Source organism: Oncorhynchus mykiss, chromosome 11 (genome assembly GCF_057628025.1).
Source record: "Oncorhynchus mykiss isolate SJ-2025 chromosome 11, ASM5762802v1, whole genome shotgun sequence".
In the NCBI taxonomy this organism is placed as follows: Eukaryota; Metazoa; Chordata; class Actinopteri; order Salmoniformes; family Salmonidae; genus Oncorhynchus; species Oncorhynchus mykiss.
Window position 1 is genome coordinate 26,292,064 of NC_143032.1, and position 23,459 is coordinate 26,315,522.

General features: G+C 44.2%; 1 protein-coding gene across 4 annotated transcripts in view; it reads left to right on the plus strand.

The window, feature by feature from the left end:
• The window catches only part of LOC110535542 (partitioning defective 3 homolog), a 546,846-nt gene that overhangs the window by 215,045 nt on the left and 308,342 nt on the right, over window positions 1-23,459 (plus strand). For 2 of the 4 annotated variants that reach the window (XM_036935238.2, XM_036935240.2), the window contains exons 4-5: window positions 3,770-3,966; window positions 10,259-10,390. In XM_036935238.2, the coding sequence (XP_036791133.2) occupies window positions 3,770-3,966; window positions 10,259-10,390 (329 nt within the window). The remainder of the gene's footprint in view (window positions 1-3,769; window positions 3,967-10,258; window positions 10,391-23,459) is intronic. The other 2 variants (XM_090189781.1, XM_090189782.1) reach the window with 1 other exon arrangement.

A 23,459-nucleotide genomic window follows, 5' to 3' on the forward strand; every position in this document is an offset into this window, starting at 1 on the left:
TGCCAAACAAGACCTCAGGAAAAAAAAAATTGTAGACCTCCACGAGTGTGGTTCATTCTTGGGAGCAATTTCCAAACGCCTGAAGGTACCACGTTCATCTGTACAAACAATAGTATGCAAGTATAAACAGCATGGGACCACGCAGCCGTCATACCGCTCAGGAAGGAAACGTGTTCTGTGTCCTAGAGATAAACTTACTTTGGTGCAAAAAGTGTGAATCAATCCCAGAACAACAGCAAAGGACATTGTGAGGATGCTGGAGGAAACAGGTCAAAAGTACCTAAATCCACAGTAAAACGAGTCCTATATCTGTAACGACAGATCTCCTCTTTGTCTGAAGAGGAGTAAGGATCAGACCAAGATGCAGCGTGGTAAGTGTCCATAATGTTTTTAATACAGACAAATGAACACTCGAACAAAAACAATAAACGATAATGTGAAATCTACAACAACCGAAACTGTGGCGACAAACACTCACACGGAAACAAACACTCACAAACCAACAGTGAAACCCAGGCTACCTAAGTATGATTCTCAATCAGAGACAACTAACGACACCTGCCTCTGATTTGAACCACACTAGGCCGAAAAAGAAACCAAACATAGAAAAACAAACATAGACTGCCCACCCCAAATCAGGTCCTGACCATACTAAATAAAGACAAAACAAAGGAAATAAAGGTCAGAACATGACAATATCGACGTAACCTGAAAGGCCGCTCAGCAAACCGCCATAAAAAAAACAGACTGCGGTTTGCTACTGCACATGGGGACAAAGATTGTACTTTTTGGAGAAATGTCCTCTGGTCTGATGAAACAAAAATAGAACTGTTTGGCCATAATGACCATTGTTATGTTTGGAGGAAAAAGGGGGAGTCTTGCAAGCCGAAGAACACCATCCCAACCGTGAAACACGGGGGTGGCAGCATCATGTTGTGGGGGTGCTTTGCTGCAGGACGGACTGGTGCACTTCACAAATAGATTACTTCATGAGGAAGGAAAATTTGTTTGATATATTGAAGCAACATCTCAAGACATCAGTTAAGTTAAAGCTTGGTCACAAATGGGTCTTCCAAATGGACAATGACCCCAAGCATACTTCCAAAGTTGTGGCAAAATGGCTTAAGGACAACAAAGTCAAGGTATTTAAGTGGCCATCACAAAGGTCGGCACTCAATTCTATAGAACATCTGTGGGCAGAACTGAGAAAGTGTGTGCGAGCAAGGAGGCCTACAAACCTGACTCAGTTACACCAGCTCTGTCAGGAGGAATGGGCCTAAATTCACCCAACTCATTGTGGGAAGCTTGTGGAAGGCTAACCGCAACATTTGACCCAAGTTAGACACTTTAAAGGCAATGCTACCAAATACTAATTGAGTGTATGTAACTTCTGACTCACTGGGAATGTGATGAAATAAATGAAATCAGAATCTCTACTATTATGACATTTCACATTCTTAAAATGAAGTGGGGATCCTAACCAACCTAAAACGGGGAATTTTTGCTTGGATTAAATGTCAGGAACTGAAAAACTGAGTTTAAATGTATTTGGTTAAGGTGTATTTAAACTTCTGACTTCAACTGTAGAAACCAGACACATGCTCATTGTGTCATGATCGTCTAAGGTGGAAACAGCGGACCAAAGCGCGGCGTGGTGAGCGCACATACTTCTTTATTATAAGATGTCGCCAACAAAACAATAAACATCCAAACGAAAACGTGACGCCAACGTTAGTGCTCACAGGCAACTATACATAGACAACTACCCACAAATGCAGGTGGGGAAAAAGGCTACCTAAGTATGGTTCTCAATCAGAGACAACGGTAGACAGCTGCCTCTGATTGAGAACCACACCCGGCCAAACCCACAGAAATACAAATCATAGAAAAAGGGACATAGAATGCCCACCCAAATCACACCCTGACCAAACCGTCAGGGCGTGACACATTGCTCACATGGAGCGCGTAAATAATGGTTTGAAAGAAAACAAAACTTGTTTCTCATAAGTGTAGAAGGTTGTGAACTCTGCAAACAACATTTCCACTCTGAGAATGTGAATGGTAAATTGCTGTAATTAATACGTGCATTAAAATAAATGAATGTAACCAAATGATAGGGATTAAAGCTAAATTGCCTGTTTTACAAACAATAGGCTTCCATAAAAGTGTACATCAGCCAACACTGTGTATGTAGCCTGTGCTACTATTCTACTTCGCGAAATAGTAGGGCATCCGTTTTTTTTTGTCTCGCCTGGGCCTGATCAGCTTTGATTCGTCTATAAATTAAGAGACGATTCCGTATCAAATTATACCATGCCAGGTTGGGAAGGATTTGCGCACTGACCATTTGACATAACGTTAGTGCGTTATAGCCCTCCGAGCCGGGAACAACCTACTGCTGTTGAATAATTAATGATGGTCAGACACATCCCAACCTTTTCTCATAGAAAACCAATATTGACTGTATAAAAGAAAGTCCACACATCAAAACATTTGTTTTACTGAACTGTCATAACCTATAGCAATCTACATCCCCCTGCATAGCTACCCCAGCATCACACGACAGCTGGAAAGAGGAGGAGATGTAGAATGTTTAATAGACAGACTAAGTTAGCAATACAATTGTTTATAATCGTTAGTAAACACTCACACTATTAGATAAAGTTAATAAAAATACAAGTAAAATCCTAAAATGGATGTATGCCTATTTAAACGGTTTTGACGTCACGTGGTTATTCAATTCCTGTCACAGCCCGACACACACTTGTGTATGGCTGGCTGCCCTGGGATCGGCCTCGGCTTGCAGACACAGTAGAGTACATGCCCTGTAGTTGAATTCCATTACAGTTCAGGGACAAGCAGGGAATAGCTCTCTACTATCTGTAGTCACGGGCCACAGCCAAGCTAAACGGCCCACAGTTCAGTCTAATGTTTCATTGGGGCTCAGAAGACCAGGCACTGCAGCTTCACACCTATTTCCCATGTGTTTTACAGTCACACAATAGCCTGCCCGATAGTTACTATGTGGGATGTTGCTGGTTGGTATTCTGGTGGAAAATGATACAGTGACAGTCAGCACATAGGCCATCATTGTAAAAAAGAATTTGTTCTTAACAGACTTGCCTAGTTAAATAAAGGTTAAATTTTTTTTAAATAGACCCTGTAGTGTAGAGACTTGCAGTCAAGGAGTAAGTCAATATTTATTAAGCAGTAACAGCGCTAATGTGTTTTTCAGGTGTACTGTACAATATGTGATATGCTAACTTTTCTCTGTGTCTCTCTATCTCCCCTCTTTCTCTCTCTTTCCCCATTGTCTCCCGCCGTCTCTTTCTGTCTCTCTCTGTCTCTTTCTGTCTCTCACTCTCCCCTCTTTCTCTCTCTCTCTCTCCCCTCTTTCTCTCTCTCTCTCCCCTCTTTCTCTCTCTCTCCCTGTCTCTCTCTCTCCCCCTCTTTCTCTCTCGCTCTCTCTCTCTCTCTCTCTCTCTCTCTCTCGCTCTCTCTCTCTCTCCCCCCCTGTCTCTCTCTCCTCTGTCTCTCTTTCCCCTCTGTCTCTCTCTCTCTCTCCCCCTTCTTTTTCTGTCTCTCTCTCCCCTCTGTCTCTCTCTCTCCCCTCTTTCTCTCTCTGTCTCTCTCTCCCCCCTCTGTCTCTCTCCCCCTGTCTTTCTCTCCCCTATTTCTCTTTCTTTCTCTCCCCCTTCCCTCTCTCTCTTTCTTTCTCTCCCCCTTCCCTCTCTCTCTTTCTTTCTCTCCCACTTCCTTCTCTCTCTAGACATGCCTCTCCATGTTCGGCGCAGTAGCGACCCCTCTCTGGCGGGCCTTCCCCTGGGTGACCCACATACAGCACCGGAGGAACCATCCCGTAAGAACCCCACACGATGGTCCACCACGGCAGGCTTCCGCAAGCACAACCACCACCACAGCCACAGCCACAGCCAAAACACTGGGACCAACAGCCTGGAACGCAAGGTACAGTAACCCAAAACCTAGACTTATCCTAACACAGCCATAGCCAGAACACAGGGACCAAAAGCCTGGTACAGTACAGTGAACTATACCAACCTCATGACCTCATGTCATTTCCAGTAGGGACAAAATGTTTTGTAACAGGGAGGTACTACTCATTTACAATGGTGCCCTGACGACAGCAATACAACAAATTCTATATGATCAATACAAATAAAATGAACTACAAATTACAGAATCAACATGACAGCTTTAAACTCCACATTTTACATGAAATCCAAAAACATTTGCAATTCTCATTTAATTCATTCAACATTAAAGTCCTAAACTGTCCTAGAGGCACCCGATAGTCAAGATGTAGGGAGTTTTGTAGGCTATTCCAAAAGTGGGGGCCATTCAAACTGAAGGCGGATTTACCTAGATCGGTACGTACTAGTGGAACCTCAAGCGATAACCATCCCTGTGAATGGATTTGGTGTGTCATATTTTACATTTTAACAGTGAAATGAGGTAGGTCGGAAGCTTCTGTCGTAGAGCTTTATAAACAAAAAGCGAGTAATGAAGTGATCTACAGGACTTAAATGAGGACCAATAAAAAGTGTGTGTTTTTGTTGTCCATTTTGGTACGGTGTGCCCTACTGAACACGACTCTGGTAGTACCACCCTGCCTGAAATGTCATTCAGCTTCAAAGATGCAGGTCAGAGAATCCTCTACCCACCACTTTTAGGAAGCAAACCCCTATTCTTTATTGAAAAGAATGAAGATCACAGCTTTGAGCATATATTCTTTGTTCTAATTTACTTTTGAGGGTCGTCGGATGTGAACCAGAAGTGAATGTGAAAAGATTATTTTAGGGTTCATCCTCCCTGAAGCTTAAAAAAGAACAGCTAGGCCTATTAACTGGATCAAAATGGCTGCCGACAAGCCTTTAGTGCTTTGAAACAACTGATATTCCAAATGAGATGGAGGGAAGAAGGGGAAGATGGAGTGCTCAGAATGTGACACAGCAACTCTCGACATGATTAGAGCGTTGGCTGATAATCCTATTTAAAAGCACTTTAGTTGTCACCGGCGCCATAATCTTAGTGCCACGCCGCTCGTCGCTTCCAAGAGGCTACGGGGGGAAAACGGAGACATAAATAATACATTTGTTATTGTACCTTTCATTTGGTGGCAGAATACAGACTTTTGGGTTTAATATCATAGGCTTAAGCAGATGGAGTAAGTTGCATTGTTGCTAGATTTGCCTCTTGTCTATTTTCATCTGTTAATGACTTGATGTTAAATACAGTATATTTAGCCCGCTCTGGCTATAGAATATTTCATCTTGGCAGAAAGTTGAATCTAAAATGAAACACGCTAACAAAACATCAAAACTATTCATATTTTACCGACTAATTTCTGACCAAAACATATGGACAGAAAATGTACCGTATTTTCAAAGACCCGTTGGCTTTGTCTACAGCTACTTGATTTGAGCGTCGCACGCCATGTTCCACTCTTTATATTTGCTCTGTTTCCTATGACTCCAACAGATGAATCGTCTATTTTTCCTACATCATCTCAATATAGTGATATATAGCCGACGGGACTCTTGATTCATCAAGCTAGCGTTGTAAAATCTTGACGTTCCTCAATGACTTTACAATGCATCTGTCAGCTCTGCTCCCTCCATTCCTCTCTCCTCTAAGCTAGCTAAGCCTTTGTGCTTAGCACCGAGCACTAAACAGGTTTAGCAGAGCCAGCAGTAAATACGTGCTCGACGATTTACAGCCTCTCTGGGTTTGTGTTTTCTGTGTCGTTTTATAAGTCGTAAAGAATTCAAGAGTGGACTCCTTTGTCTCACGTCTGCCTGTGTTGTGCTGTGTGAACGGAGCACGGTTTGTGTGTTGTGACTGTGATGGTTATCATTGAGACCGGGCATCTCAATAGGCCTCTGACCCGTATCTTTATGACCCTGTCTGCACCCCTTCCCTTCCTTCAGCCTCTCTCTCCGGGCCTCCTCCCTCCTGTCCTTCCTCAGCCGTGGCCCTTGGTCACGCTGCGTTCAGCTCGAGTAAACCACATGGATTGTTTTAGCGTACAAGGAGACATACAGGATCTCCCTCGGGAGTGGGAGAACTTTCTGGAGTATCTAGTGCTAGGGCTGTGGTGGTCATGACATTTTGTCAGCCGATGATTGTCAAGCAAATAACTGCCGGTCTCACGGTAATTGACCGTTGATTAACATAAACACATTTGGCATCCCCAAATTTCCACCCATAGCCTACAAGCCACTGATGCTGACCTTTCAAGTCAAATCAAATTTTACTGGTCACATACACATGGTTAGCAGATGTTAATGTGAGTGTTGCGAAATGCTTGTGCTTCTTGTTCCGACCCTGCAGTAATATCTAACAAGTAATCTAACAATTTCACAACAAATACCTTTTACACACAAGTGTAAAGGAATGAATAAGAATATGTACATATAAATATATGGATGAGTGATGGCCGAACGGCATAGGCAAGATGCAGTAGATGGTATAGAGTACAGATTAGTAATGTAGGGTATGTAAACATTATATAAAGTGGCATTGTTTAAAGTGACTAGTGAGACATTTATTACATCCAATTTTGAATTGTTAAAGTGGCTAGAGATTTGAGTCAGTATGTTGGCAGCCGCCACTCAATGTTAGTGATGGCTGTTTAACAGTCTGATGGCCTTGAGATAGAAGCTGTTTTTCAGTCTCTCGGTCCCAGTTTTGATGCACCTACACTGACCTCGCCTTCTGGATGATAGCGGGGTGAACAGGCAGTGGTTCGGGTGGTTGTTGTCCTTGGTGATCTTTTTGGCCTTCCTGTTCCATCGGGTGGTGTAGGTGTCCTGGAGGGCAGGTAGTTTGACCCTGGTGATGCGTTGTGCAGACCTCTACCCTCTGGAGAGCCTTAGGGTTGTGGACGGAGCAGTTGCCATACCAGGCGGTGATACAGCCCAACAGGAGGCTCTCGATTGAGCATCTGTAAAAGTTTGTGAGTGTTTTTGATGACAAGCCTAATTTCTTCAGCCTCCTGAGGTTGAAGAAGTGCTGCTGCGCCTTCTTCACCACGCTGTCTGTGTGGGTGGACCAATTCAGTATGTCCGTGATGTGTACGCCGAGGAACTTCAAACGTTCCACCTTCTCCACTACTGTCCCGTCGATGTGGATAGGGGGGGGGGGGTGCTCCCTCTGCTGTTTCCTGAAGTCCACGATAATCTCCTTTGTTTTGTTGACATTGAGTGTGAGGTTATTTTCCTGACACCACACTCTGAGTGCCCTCACCTCCTCCCTGTAGGCCGTCTCGTCATTGTTGGTAATCAAGCCTACCACTGTAGTGTAGTCTGCAAACTTGATGATTGAGTTAGAGGCTTGCATGGGGAGTACAGGGAGTATAGGAGAGGGCTCAGAACGCACCCTTGTGGGGCCCCAGTGTTGAGGATCAGCGGGGTGGAGATGTTGTTTCCTACCCTCACCACCTGGGGGCGGCCCGTCAGGAAGTCCAGTACCCAGTTGCACTGGGCGGGGTCGAGACCCAGGGTCTGTTTGGAGGGTACTATGGTGTTAAATGCTGAGCTGTAGTCAATGAACAGCATTCTTACATAGGTATTCCTCTTGTCCAGATGGGTTAGGGCAGTGTGCAGTGTGATTGCGATTGCGTCTACTGTGGAGCTATTGGGGTGGGAAGCACATTGGACTGGGTCTTGGGTGTCAGGTTGGGTGGAAGTGATATGGTTCTTGAATAATCTCTCAAAGCACTTCATGATGACGGGAGTGAGTGCTACGGGGCGATAGTCATTTAGCTCAGCTGTGGGTTACACTAGTTCATTTTTGAGATTTGCTTAGAATTTTGTGGTATTATTTTATATTATTTAATAGTATGAAGGATACAATTGAACAGAGCTGAATAAAATAGCAAGGATATTTTCTCCAAACGATTTGAAGCCCATGTGGCTATTCTGTGATGAGCTGTGAACAAAGAAACAGGTATACTCCTAAATGCTTCATTTAGAGTGATGTCATTTTAGTTGTGATACACTCGTTGGGCTATATGTTCTGATTTTTAATACATTTTGTCAGCCAACAGGATGAATAGGCCTAGCGAACTGCAAAAGCCCTAGCCTATGTCAATTTACTATCCCCCATAGTACAAAAGTTTACCTATTCTGTGCGAGAAATAAGTATTCCAAACATAGTCTGGGACAGTTGTGGGATGCGATAGATCCCAAATTAATACAATCACTAGCATGAAAAAAACTGTTTTAAGCAATGAGCCTGACACAAGAGATCAGGACATTGATCAACTATCCACACACCGCGGTAGGCTATGAGCACAAATGTTCCATTAGCAGGAAAACACCATTCTCAAAAGGGACCGCAAATGCGATTATTTAAGGTGCATTTTTATGTGAAAATGATCTTCCCCAAACATGAAACGTACACACTGCGTGTGTATGCCAGTCAGGCTGTACATCCATTGTAAAGCGGATTAATGTGCTTCATTTTAAGAAGTTATTTGGCCACTTTCGTTGTGATACAAATATTATCTGAACATATAGGCCTATGGGCTAGGCTGCATGAGGTATATGACTATGATTTTAAAAAGTCACACAAAAAATCTTCACAATCTTGTCTCGGAGCTCTACGGACAATTCCTTCATCCTCTTGGCTCGGTTTTTGCTCTGACATGCACTGTCAACTGTGAGACCTTATTAAGACAGGTGTGGCTTTTCAAATCATGTCCAGTCAATTGAATTTACCAAAGGTGGACTCCTATCAAGTTTTACAAACATCTCAAGGATGATTAATGGAAACAGCATGCACCAGAGCTCAATTTCTAGTCTCATAGCAAAGGGTATGGATCATTTTGTAAATCTGTTTTTTATATTTAATACATTTGCAAAAATGTCTAAAAACCTGTTTTCACTTTGTCATTATGGGGTATTGTGTGTAGATTGCTGAGAAATTGCTTTCATTTAATCAGCTTTAGAATAAGGCTGTAACGTAACAAAATGTCAAGGGGTCTGAATAGTTTCCGAAGGCACTGTAATTGTGTAGTGTATTGAAATGTTGTGCAACATTGCCATTTGCATTGATGTCAGAGTGATTAGAAGGACAATAGAGTGCTGAGTACCAGGGAGGTTGCAAGTTTGGTAGGTATCTAATGACCGTCTGCAGCATCAGAGCTTGGAGAAGCCTATTTACCGTGACTAAACGGTCATGTGGAATTTGATTGCCGTCATGACTCGTGACTACCGACATAGTGACGGAGCAGCTGTGGGTCGGCCACGCTGGTCTAGACTGGTCTGACAGTCTATAGCCACCAGCGGTATCAGACAAGGACAGGCATCACACACAAACACATGTGCTGCCTTAAGCCAACAGCAGCCTTGGCCTGTAGGTTTTCTAGGCCGAGACTGGCCTGACATGTCTGTCTGGACTGTGACCCCCCCCCCCCTCTCTCTACCTGTGTTTGCTCTATAAACTTAAACAAATGGAGATCTAATTAGCATAGCCCGTGGGTGTTTGATTTCACCTTCACAGGAAATGTTTTCGAGAGGTTCTTAATTCTCTTTGCGTACCAAGGGCACCATATTCCCTAAACAGTGCACTACCCATAGGGCTCCTGTCAAAGGTAGGTGCAGTATGTTGGGAATAGTGTGCCATTTTGGAAGCTCACTCAATATGATAGTAGAGCTAAGATGTGGTCCAAGGCGCCAAGTGGCTCCCGGTGACGTGGCCAGGCTATTAGTGACAATAATTGAGCACGTGTGTGTGTACTGGGATAGGAATGAACTGTATCAGTGTGTGGCTCATCGCCAAGATAAGCTAGACTACCTGCCAATCACATTACAGCTATTTAACAGCATCACAATCTCATCTGTCTTGTCAGCATGGAATTGCCTCGCGCAAAGTAGCGCTGGACGATGTGCACTTCATCATACTTTGGAGACGTAGTACATGTACAATATAATGTATGTTCTTGTGTGTTTGTGTGAATACTAACAGATTATTATAGTGTGACTTTGTGTGTTAAATGTTGTCTCTCCATGTCTGCAGGGAAAATTAGGATTTGTGTGTGGACTTGTATCGAATGCTATTGTTGTAGTACAGTACACTGCATGTACTGTGTATCAATCGAATACTATTGGTGTAGTACAGTATACAGCATATACTGTGTATCAATCAAATGCTTTTGTTTAATTACGGTATACTGCATGTACTGTGCATCAAAATGTAGTGTTAAACATTGCCTCTCCTCCGTGTGCATGGTAAGGATGTAGATGCGTACCGGAGTCTCCCACGTGATTCAGCAGTTTGGGCCACCCAGTTCCAGAGAGAGACTGCCCGCTCCTCACTCAGCGCCAACCACCCCATGGTGGACCGCTGGCTGGACAGACAGGATCAGGTAGGACCATACACACACACACACACACACACACACACACACACACACACACACACACACACACACACACACACACACACACACACACACACACAAACAGTAATAGAAAACTAGAAAAACTATCCAGCCAACTTTGGCCCTAACCCTAGTGTTACAACAACATCTACATTATTGATGTTCCGTCAGCCAACCAACTCTGGCCCTTACCTCTGTGTTCGTTTACATGACATTGTGCTTTCAATGGAGCTTTCAGAGTCCAACATTGCAGTATTTCTGTTTTACAGTATGTCTGTTTTTTTTTTGTCTCTCGTTTTGACTGACTGGTCTTCCTACTGAAGGATGAGAGAAAAAGGAAAAGGGCGCTTGAAAAAGTGGAACTTAAATAAAATGGCAGACAGTCTCTGTGGAGCTCATAAATGACCTTGAAGGTGTGGGCCAAGTAGCTCTCGATCCTCGCTCGATGGGAAAGTATTTATTCCATCTCTGTCTTTCACACTTTCCTGCCGCTTCTGCTATTTCCTTGTCTGCCTGTCTGTCAATACATCAGTCGCCTGGCTGCTGGGACTGTGTGGGAGGTGTTTAAATGATCCTCCGCCACAAAAAGAGATGGAAATAAGAGAGAGTGACGGGGAGAGAGAGTGAGACATAAGTTTGCAGCTAGGCATTTGTCTGTTACTGCATATGAATGAATATTAGATGTTCCATCACTGGAACCGCTAAAGCACTCATTTGGACTATTCATGAATTGAATTGTTTTATTTCTCCGCCATTTTGAATTATTCCCCCCTCCGTCCTTGACTTTTCCTTAATAAGTTACTATAACACACTGCAGTTGTTTTGAATCTTAATGTCACAAACAGAAGTGGAGTTATAACTAGTTTTAAGAGGGCATGTCATTTTTTCAGCAGTTCTCCCCCGCTGCGCCTCCTCCCGACAGTAGGGCCTGCTACGCTCCTTCTCCTGACAGTGAAGGTGCTGTGCCCAGTTGATTATCACCCTGATAATTGCCTCAAAATTGAATCTAAACTTGACCTGTACCGAAACTAATTTCCACACAAACAGTGCATTCGTAAAGTATTCAGGCCCCTTGACTTTTTCTACATTTTGTTACATTACAGCCTTAATTTAAAATGGATTAAATAGTTTTTTCCCCCTCTCATCAATCTACTCGCAACACCCCATAATGACAAAGCAAAACCAGGTTTTTAGACATTTTTGAAAATGTATAACATTTTTAAAACTGATATAACATTTACAAAAGTATTCAGACCCTTTACCCAGTACTTTGTTGACGCACCTTTGGCAGCGATTACAGCCTTGAGTCTTCTTGGCTATGAAGCTACATGCTTGGCACACCTGTATTTAGGGACTTTCTCCCATTCTTCTCTGCATATCCTCTCAAGCTCCGTAAGGATGGATGGGGAGCATCGCTGCACAGTTATTTTCAGGTCTTTCCATAGATGTTCGATTGGGTTCAAGTCCGGGCTCTGATTAGGCCACTCAAGGTCATTCAGAGACTTGTCCCGAAGCCACTCCTGTATTGTCTTGGCTGTGTGCTTAGAGTCATTGTCCTGTTGGAAGATGATCCTTTGCCCCAGTCTGAGGTCTTGAGAGCTCTGGAGCAGGTTTTCATCAAGGATCTCTCTGTATTTGGCTCCGTTCATCTTTCCCTCGATCCTGACTAGTCTCCCAGTCTCTGCCGCTGAAAAACATCCAACAGCATGCTGCCACCACCATGGTGCCAGGTGTCCTCCAGACGTGAGACTTGGCTTTCAGGCCAAAGGTTTTAATCTTGGTTTCATCAGACCAAAGAATCTTGTTTCTCATGGTATGAGAGTCTTTAGGTGCCTTTTGTCACTCCATGTGGGCTGTCATGTGCCTTTTACTGAGGAGTGGCTTCCATCTGGCCACTCTACCATAAAGGCCTGATTGGTGGAGTGAAGCATACATGTTTGATAACAAACTATAGTTTTGGCAAGTCGGTTAGGACATCTACTTTGTGTTTGACACAAGCCATTTTTTCAACAATTGTTTACAGACAAATTATTTGATTTATAATTCACTGTATCACAATTCCAGTGGGTCAGAAGTTTACATACACTAAGTTGACTGTGCCTTTAACCAGCTTGGAAAATTCCTGAAAATTGTGTCATGGCTTTAGAAGTGTCTGATAGGCTAATTGGCATCATTGGAGGTGTACCTGTGGATGTATTACAAGGTCTACCTTCAAACTCAGTGCCTCTTTGCTTGACATGATGGGGAAATCAAATGAAATCAGCCAAGACCTCAGAAAATAAATTGTAGACCTCCACAAGTCTGGTTCATCCTTGGGAGCAATTTCCAAACACCTGAAGGTACCACGTTCATCTGTACAAACAATAGTACGTAAGTCTAAACACCATGGGACCACGCAGCCGCCATACCGCTCAGGAAGGAGACACTTTCTGTGTCCTAGAGATTAACGTACTTTGGTGTGAAAAGGGCAAATCAATCCCAGAACAACAGCAAAGGACCTTGCTCGAGGAAACAGATACAAAAGTATCTATATCCACAGTAAAATGAGTCCTACGATAACCTGAAAGGCAGCTCAGCAAGGAAGAAGCCACTGCTCCAAAACAGACTTAAAAAAGCCAGACCACGGTTTGCAACTGCACATGGGGACAAAGATCGTACTGATGAATCTATATTATAGAACTATAATGACCATCGTTATGTTTGGAGGAAAAGGGGGGAGGCTTGCAAGCCGAAGACACCATCCCAACCGTGAGGCACAGGGGTGTCAGCATCATATGGTGGGGGTGCTTTTCTGCAGGAGGGACTGATGCACTTCACAAAATAGATGGCATCATGAGGGAGGAAAATTACGTGGATATATTGGAGCATCAGTCAGGAAGTTAACCATCCCAATCGTGAGGCACGGGGGTGGCAGCATCATGTTGTGGGGGTGCTTTTCTGCAGGAGGGACTGATGCACTTAAAATGGATCTTCCAAATGGACGATGACCCCAAGCATACTTCCAAAGTTGTGGCAAAATGGCTTGGAGTAGAGTATTGGAGTGGCCATCACAAAGCCCTGACCTCAATCCTATAGAACATTTGTGGGCAGAACTGAAAAAGCGTGTGCTAGCAAGGAGACCAACAAACCTGACTCAGTTACACCAGGTCTGTCAGGAGGAATAGGCCAAAATTCACCCAACTTATTGTGGGAAGCTTGTGGAAGGCTACCCACAATGTTTGACCCAAGTTAAACAATTTAAAGGCAATGCTACCAAATACTAATTGAGTGTATGTACATTTCTGACCCACTGGGAATGTGATGAAAGAAATAAAATCTAAAATAAATAATTATCTCAAATATTATTCTGGCCTTTCACATTCTTAAAATAAAATGGTGAAATCAACTTACCTTAGACAGGGACTTTTTACTAGGATTAAATGTCAGGTATTGTGAAAAACAGAGTTTAAATGTATTTGGCTAAGGTGTATGTAAACTTTAGACTTCAACCGTATGTAATTAGGGTATTTCTGTTTTTTATTAGTAATACATTTGCAAACATTTCCAAAACTCTTTTTCGTTATGGGGTATTGTGTGTAGATTGATGAAACAATAAAAAGTCATCAATTTTAGAATAAGGCTGTAACTTAACAAAATGTAGAAAAGGGGAAGGTGTCTGAATACTTTCTGAATGCACTTTATGCTTTCTGTTTCATAGTCGTAACAAACGAACTGCTCGACTAAAATTGATTGATCCCCTGAATTTTTGTGTTTTTTGGTTTGGGTTTTTACATATAGCATACAGTAAAATAAATGAAAATGCTATTGTGTTATAATAGTTTTTTCTACCATAACCAAAATAACATTGTTGCGCTAGCATATATGAAATGTATTAATTGCTCTGTTAGACTGTTACAATCAGAAGGACAGCTCGTGAGCTCAGTGGTTCTGGTGTTAAATCTCTTGCACTTATAGAGGCCTAAACAAAGGCTTCCAAAATGGCTGTGATTACAGGGCAGAACGGATCAAATGAACATGTTTACATATTACTGAGACCCGCTGCCACTCTAATCGGTCCCCTATATAGATTTAATTGTTCGGGAACTTCTACCACATATCACTTAAACAGGACATGACTCTCACTTAGGCGTGCAACAAATATAGCCACTTATTCCCTACATAGTGCACTACTTTTGACAAGGGCCCATAGGTCTCTGGTCAAAGGCAGTGCACTATGTAGTAGGGGAATAGAGTGCCATTTGGGACGCAGACCCAGATAGAGTAGGCCAGCTTGCCTTGCATTGCCCTGCCGGATCCAATCCCGCCTTGGGTTATGCATCATCATTAAGGAGAGCCATCTTGCATGGAGAAGCCAATCAGCTCTCCCAGTGGGGGCTGTTTTTCTGGAGCTTTCTGATCCAGTGGAGCAGTCCTTCAGTCATAGCCCCCACCAGCCCAGGCATAACTGACAGAGTCATCCATTTGGAGTCCACACCGCCATTACGGCTGCATTGTGACCCAGATGAGCTGTCACATGCAAGGACCTCCAGCAGTACTCCAATTTTCAGGCCCTCTGACTCCTCATTTCATCCAGCCTCCATCATGCATTGTGATGTTGGCCTAGGCTGATGGGTGAAACCACATTAGAATACAGACCCCAACTGCCCCTCCTCCCTTCATCCTGACTTCCACTTCAACCCCCATCCCCACCATCTCCACCATTTCTTCTCCTCCCAGGGAAAGTAGTGATGTGGAATGACGGGGTCCATTCCTAAACAGGTGGCGGCATTGGCTTCTGGGATTCATCCTACTGCATTAGACCAGTGTCTTTACACGCTCCGCCTGCCTCCACATTCCACACTAGTCATGCCAAGCAGCAACATAGCCAAAAACCAGTCAGGCCCACTCCACTTTATCCCAACGCCACCATCAGGCTCTCCTCTCTGGGTTAACTAGAGGCTGTGGCAACCTGAGTGCTCTGGGGCATAGAGTAGGATGGGCGTTAGAAAAATGGAGGGCCTTGCTGTAGCAGTCACTGTTTGTGACCTACACTATTGATTTATGCATTATATTTTTATTGCATCTTAATATCAGTGTTGAGGCTTGTTTTATGATGCTGGAGGAAGCTCCTCGTTTATGGCGATGACTCCAGAATCACCTCAATGAATTGCTGGTTTAAACACTCTGTTGATACAGTGAACCTACATACAACTGGTATTATTGCCTACAGTATACTGCACAATGTGTTTTAATTCAGCGGAGGAGGTTGCATCTCTACCTGGGTTGAAATCACATTCATTGTCAGGGTTTTTGTCATCTTAGCAATCAGCCTCCCTCCCTTTGTTATGAGATCTGTCCTTGTTTCTCAGTGTTGGCCGGGTGGTTGCCAATGTTTTATCTCAAGGCCCGAGATAAAAATATGGTTCATTAAAACATCACACTGTTATGATCGGCAAAGCTGAGTGGAGATAATGAGTAGGCACCCACGCACACACACACACACACACACACACACCTATACACGCCCGCACACACACACACAAAAACACACTCACACACACGCACACACAAACACACACACACACACACAGACACACAAAAAAACTCACACACATTCACACACACAAACATACACAAATAAAATAAAATAAGTGAAATTAAAGCAATTATTTGTTTATCATGATGTATTTATCTGACGTCTGTTATTCTTCCTCTTAAATAATCAACCTTTTTTTTTTTACTCTGGATTCAATGAGATAATATTTCTGCATTACATCTTTAGTAGATCAGTTAATATTGAGATGTTACATAAAAGCACAGTGTTTCACAGATCATCTTTAAGTTGGTGTTTTGAAGGTCAGAAATGTTGCTTTAATCGTGTCCTCACAGTTTCCTCTGTGCCCTTTTAATTGTCCCTGGCTTCTTAACAAATGGCACTATATTCCCTACATAGTGCTCACCCTTTGACCAAAGCCCTGGTCGAAAGTAGTGTGCTATATAGGGAATAGGGGGCCATTTGGGACGAGGGCCCCAGTCTGTTGAACAACTTACACTCCGTTCCGCTGTGTCCTAAACCATTTCGTATAAAGTGCCACTTTATAATGCATTTTTAATCAGCCCTTCCTTCCCACTCTTATTATGAATTAGAGATGCTGTTCTATTCTGTTCAGTCAGACACGGACACAGAGGCGTTGTGTGGCTCCTCTACTCTCCCTTTAAACAGGAAGTATGTTCATTCAAGAAGCAACCGACTCGGCCTGCATCATTCTATTCCCTAAATAGCACAAACTTAGGGTTTTGGTCAAAAGTAGTGCCATATGTAGGTAATAGGGTGTTATTTGGGACATATACTGGCCTTTTAGAGTGGCCATGAAGCAAGAGACTGGCCCTTTAAAATAGGTCACTTTCCTCAGACATGGGAAGGGATAGATTCCTGTTAAAAACAGCAGGAATTTATAACTATGCTACAGTATAGCTCACTTTTGTTGAATGGGATTTGTTTGTCTGTGTCTATGCCTCTGTGTACTCTAAATTTGCACACATGCTTTGCTTGTGTGGCTATACAGTACAGCAGTGTCAAATGCTTCCATCCAGGCCCTTGGGAAGCACTTCCCAGAGCATTATGTAGAGCTTATTGTAAATCGCATCTCTTTATCAAGCCATAAACGCCAAGGCCTTATGAGTTATTCTTTAAATAAACAGCTGTCGTTAACGCTGCCCCATTATCCCTGTTGATGAATGCTAATGGTATCTACTGACTTGCAGAGTGGAGAGGGAGAGGGAGAAAGAAAGAGCGAGAGATGGCCCGGCTGAGTGCTTCTCCTTCACAGTGGCTCAGACTATCTGACAGCCTTTATGAACTCTACACAGGGGTGGGACTAACACATGGTGTCAATAATGTACATATTCAACCCAATCACATCTCGGTTAGGCCCACGGAAGGATCAGCCTAACTTTGAAATTGTGCATTTAAATATGTTAGGAAGTATAAAAAAAAACTATTAGTCCGTCCATCCTTCCTCTCTGACTGTCCAGCCCTTCAGTGGTCATATAGATACAGTGTTAAATGAAGGGCGAGAGAGCCAAAAGAAAGAGGAGAATCTGATATAAGCTCTGGTCAGAGTGCCAGCCAGGAGAATGTTCATGTGCTTTGCTCTTGAATGGAGCTGCACCACCTTGCGGGGTTTATTTCTTCCTATCTGAAAACAAAATGCTCCCCTGCCCTGCTGTCTGCATGAGCGAGTAGTGAGACGGAAGGTCTCAGATCACGTTTGTTTCATTATTTCCCCTAGTAGATCAAAGACGCTTAATTTAATAAAGAAGAATCTAATGTTTCAGAGTCCATACTGTCATCTCTCTCCAGGCATTAACCTTTGTATGTTGGAGAGTTATTTAGTATGGGTACACCATCGTGGACTTGAATATGACCTTTCACTCCAATTGTTCGTGGTCGAGCAAGTTACCGGGCCATCGGAGGTTGAAATGAGCGTTTACTTAGTTAAGGTGGTCAGATATGTTGTGAGGTTAAGTATGGGTTGTTGTGGAGCCCACACAGCCTGAGAACCCTATGGCATGCTGCAGGCACTGTTAGCTCAGTCAGGTGCAACCAGAGCAGATCAAATACTTTATACATAACAGGCAGCATTTACTGAATGGAACCTTTTACTGAATGCTATGGAAACAGGTGAATCACAGTCTTCTCCTCCTCTTCTCCCCTTTGTCTATACATACCCCCCCCCCCTCGAACTGTACCACCCTTCCCCCTCTCTTTCCATGTCTGTTCTGTCTCAATATGCAATATATCGGTTTCTCTATTAGCTGAGTGTAACCTTTTCCTGGCCCTGCAGATGTAGGTGTGTGTTGCATAGAGAATTGTAATTACAGGTGGTGTGTGGTTGCACAGGGATTCTTTGGCAGCGCAATCGGTGGTGTGTGTGTGTGCGTGTGTGTGTGTGTACAGTATGTGCGTGTTTGCACGCCTTTTCATGTGTATGTGTGTGTCTTTGTGCGTGTGTGTGTGTGTGTGTCTCTGTGTGCATGTGTGTGGGTGTGTCTGCGTGTGTGTTCACGATCAGCTGATCTATCAGAATGGATATGTGATGATCGGCAGGTCATGGGGAGGTATACTGCAGAGATAGTGGGAGTGAAGAGGGAGGATGCTCCCACATTCCAAACCAATGAAATCAATTATTGGTTGGTATCTAGTGTCTACAAAGCAGGGTTTGCACTTGTCCCGTAGCTCTCACTTCATTTAGTGTGAAGCAGACAAAAGGAATTACATTTTCTCTCAGTAAAGATTTGCCAAATGTGCGCACACTCCCTCTCTCTGTTTGTCTCGCTCTCTCTCCTCTCTTCTCTCTCTCTCTCTCTCTCTCTCTCTCTCTCTCTCTCTCTCTCTGTTTCTCTCGCTCTCTCTCCTCTCTTCTCTCTCTCTCCTCTCTCCTCTCTCTCTCTCCTCTCTTCTCTCTCTCTCCTCTCTCTCTCTCTTTCTCCTCTCTCCCTCTCTCTCTCCCTCTCTCCTCTCTTTCTCTCTCTCTCTCCTCTCTTCTCTCTCTCTATCCTCTCTCCTCTCTCTCTCGCTCTCTCCTCTCTCTCTCTATCCTCTCCCTCTCTCCTCTTTCTCTCTCTCTCTCTCGCTCTCTCTCTCCTCTCTTCTCTCTCTCTCCTCTCTTCTCTCTATATCCTCTCTTCTCTCTCTCTCTCCTCTCTTCTCTCTCTCTCCTCTCTTTCTCTCCCTCTCTCTCGCTCTCTCTCTCCTCTTTCTCTCTCTCTCTCTCGCTCTCTCTCTCCTCTCTTCTCTCTCTCTCCTCTCTTCTCTCTCTATATCCTCTCTTCTCTCTCTCTCCTCTCTTCTCTCTCTCCTCTCTTTCTCTCTCTCTCTCTCTCTCGCTCTCTCCTCTATTTCTCCCTCTCTCCTCTCTTTCTCTCTCTCTCTCGCTCTCTCTCTCCTCTCTTCTCTCTCTCTATCCTCTCTTCTCTCTCTCTCGCTCTCTCCTCTCTCTCTCTATCCTCTCTCTCGCTCTCTCTCTCCTCTTTCTCTCTCTCTCTCCTCTCTTCTCTCTCTCTCCTCTCTTCTCTCTCTATATCCTCTCTTCTCTCTCTCTCTCCTCTCTTCTCTCTCTCTCCTCTCTTTCTCTCCCTCTCTCTCGCTCTCTCTCCTCTTTCTCTCTCTCTCTCTCGCTCTCTCTCTCCTCTCTTCTCTCTCTCTCCTCTCTTCTCTCTCTATATCCTCTCTTCTCTCTCTCTCCTCTCTTCTCTCTCTCCTCTCTTTCTCTCTCTCTCTCTCTCGCTCTCTCTCCTCTCTTCTCTCTCTCTCTCTCTCTCTCTCTCTCTCGCTCTCTCCTCTTTCTCTCTCTCTCCTCTCTTCTCTCTCTCTATCCTCTCTTCTCTCTCTCTCTCCTCTCTTCTCTCTCTCTCCTCTCTTTCTCTCTCTCACGCTCTCTCTCTCCTCTCTTCTCTCTCTATCCTCTCTTCTCTCTCTCTATCCTCTCTTCTCTCTCTCGCTCTCCTCTCTTCTCTCTCTCTCTCTCTCTCTTTCTTCTTCTTTCTTTTCTCAATGGGTTTTTAACCTAACTGGTGGACCTGGCCAGTAGGTGCTGCTGTGTGTTCAAAATAGAGGATTATTTTTACGAAAAGCAATGCCACATTGTCTCTCCTCTCTGTCAAGGGGGGCATCTGCTCTCCTCTGCGTAATTACCTTATAATGTAAATGGCAGCTCACAAGAGACAGAGTTCTGCTGAGAGAGAGTCACATACAGCACTACAATACAGCCTTAGTCTCAAATTAGCTTTCCTCGCTTAATTAACTACCCAGCACTGAGCTGCTCCCATCCAGGCCTCTCTCCTGGTTAGCCAGCTTAGCGTGGCTTAGCTCACCATCTCTCCCTAGACTGATTTTGAAAGATACTAGCTTGTGCTGTGAGTCAGAGCACATGTTGATCAATCAAGCATGGTTTGCTTTCTTCTTATGCTCAGTCAAGCAAACAAACAAGCTACATCTCCCTCCTTCCCTCCCAGCCCCCAACAGGCCTAGTTGCTGAGGCCGTCGTTGAATTGAGAAACGTTGTGTTATTGACCTTGACGGTAGGTAGGTAGGTAGGTAGGTGGGTTGGTTCATTCAGAGCTGCTCAAGGGGAAAGGAATGTGTCTGGGTGACTTGTCATTCTGTATGCAGAACTGAGTGAGCATCTCTCTCTCTCTCTTTAACCTCTTTTACCACACTCTCCAGGATCCCTTCCTCCCTCACTCCTTTCTTCCCCTCAGCAATTGCCCCTCCATCCCTTTATCTCTCCTTCCCCCCATCCCTCCCTCTCTTTTACCTGTTTTATAGTACCTTCCAGCCTCCCTCCATTCCTCATGTCTTCCCCTCCCTTCCCTCCTTCTCCCAGACCACTGCCCCCCTCCATCTCCACCCATGTATCTCTCATTCCCACCAGCCCAGCACCTGTTAGAGGTAGGAGTGGCTGTGTGTCTGTGTTCAAAGAGCACTGGTGCCTCTCCCCTCCCCTCCTCTTCGCTCCCCTCTTCTGCTCTCCTGTGAAGACCAGCCAGTGAGCTGGAACTGTTCTCGTCCATTAACCTGCCGGCACAATGGACTAACACAACGCCACTCCACAACCCCCTGAGAGGAGAGGAGAGGGAGGGAGCAGCAGTCATTTGTCAGACAGAGAGTCAGACTACTGCTGAGATGTTTTAACTGCAGATAGGAGGTTTTCCTGACCAATAAAAGTTTTAACTCGAGACCAGAGTCGTTCCTGGTCAAGTCACCAGGTCAGGACTATTTCCTGATCCTATTTATGACACAGCATCCACTAACCCATCAACATAAGTAGGTGGCCATGGTGAGGGTCAAGTGTTGGGTTCCAGTCACCTGGGGTCAAACCGGTGCTTGGGGACGCCCAGGACAGGGTTAATATGGTGCTTGGGGATAGGGTCTTATTGCCGTCTTCCGCCTGAGATGACAGATAACATCCCACACTCCTCTGTCCTCACCTTTTCATCCTGGTCAGTGGTCACTTCTAGGGTCATGGTATGGTCGTTGTTAGGTGGTGACCAACAGGTCACATGTGCCATGAGTCATTCTGCTACCCCAGAATAATTTCTTGCTGTGTGGTCGAGTGGGTAAAATTCCCCCAAAATGGACCATCTTACTGCCCTTTCCTTTTATAATCTGTCTAAATAAACATAGAACAATTGTATCTATTATCATAAATCTATATTTAGGCTATAAACCATTTGTATTTCTTAACCATTGATTGTATGAGAGATAGTTTGTGTTTTGATGCTGCCTTTTACATGCACTGAAACCCCCAAACCAATATTAAGGTTAAAGAACCACTTTGGGTGTTTTAGAGTACTTCATTTCTGTTTTAAAACACATTCTGAGTATTAAAACACTTCCATAGGGTTTACATTCAAACACCCTCCAAACACCAGATGTCAGCTGAGATGCACTACTTTTCATGGTTTCAGTACACAATCATGGTGTTTTGAGACTTTCTATTTTTACAGTGTAATTCCATTATCATTTCGCAGATATTTTATTGTCTTATCAAACACACACCAATTAGGAGGTTATTTTCCAAACACTGTATTTCTACTAGTTTTTAAAGTAAATAGGCCTAGTTAAACAGCTTTTACCCAGGGTTTGCTCTCTTCTCCTCTTACTGTAATATATGTTCGCTCTATTGGGATCCAGAATTCTCTTCACCTCTTCCTCTCGCCCTTCACACCAGTAAAGTTCTGCCTTAATTTGACAACTTAATCTGAGTCATAATGGCCCAGACAATCGTTTCTCCCTGGGACTGTAGCCTACGTGTCTGAAACGGCCTATGGCTGGGACTGCATTATAAAGGCATAACAATCGTCAGGCTTTTAATGCAAACAGCATTGGAAGCAGCACAATTAAAGTCCCCTGCTCTCAGATATCTTCCCACACAGTTTGCCCCTTTGGCCTTTCCCGGTCCCCTTGAAAGTATCTCTCTCTCTTTCTCTCTCTCTTTCTCTCCTTTCCTAACTCACAGCCAACTCTGCCGAATGTTTTGGAGCCACTTTTATTTTTCTTATCTCATTTGTACCGTTTGGAGCTTTTTGGGCTGTTCCTGCACATTTTTTGGTTGTCCCTGCAGCCTGTCTGATACTTATTTCTCAGGACTAATTTACCCCCAGCTAGCCTCCGCCGCTCTGAGAGAGAGAGAGAGAGTGGGGAGGGGGGGAGTGGGGACTGGTGATTCCGATAGCAGGTCTACCTGTCAATGTCCCTCCCTTTGTGTTAAAGTAGTCATTAGCAATCAGTTGGCTGTGTTGCTCAAAGAGCCACTGCCTTTTTGTGTCTCCTTCACATGTCTAAATGCATGGACACAGGCACATGCATAAACGCACAGACAAACACTCACCTGTCTTGCACTCATGTCGATTATCTTTTTCTTCTTCCCTCTCGCCACACCTGATTACCACTCAGGCAGCTTTTCCTACCTCCTTCATTTGGCCCTTCAGAATGAACAACAGCAACAGTCTGTCTGGAATGTTTCGCTGTCAGTAAACAGATCTGGAGAAGTGTAGAGCGGAGACATCTCTGCCATGCACGTCAAAGCTGACGACATCAAGTGAAACTATGCTGAGGTTACTTTAAGGGGTGAAAGGCATTGTTTCTCTCTCTCCATCTCCCCTCTCTCTCTCTATCTCTCTCTCTCTCTCCATCTCCTCTCTCTCTCTCTCTCTCTCTCTCTCTCTCTCTCTCTCTCATGTCTCTCTCTCTCTCATGTCTCTCTCTCTCTTTGCTCTCACTCTCTCTCCCTCAATCTCCCTCCACCTCCATCTCAACCTGCTCCAGCATATTTTATCATCACCTTATTTATGGGACATTTCTTTCCACGTCCTGATTAGAATTAGCGAGTGAGTTTTCCGATTTGCTCCGTGGAGTGAGAAATCACTTTCTCGATGAGAATAATTGAACATGGGCAGGGGTGCCAGCTCATTAGCTACAAATCATAGGAAGCAGGAGCACCTTAGCACCACACCATAATGACTTGTGGGAATAGAAGGCCCTAGCGTGCCTCGTACGGGGAAAAGTTGG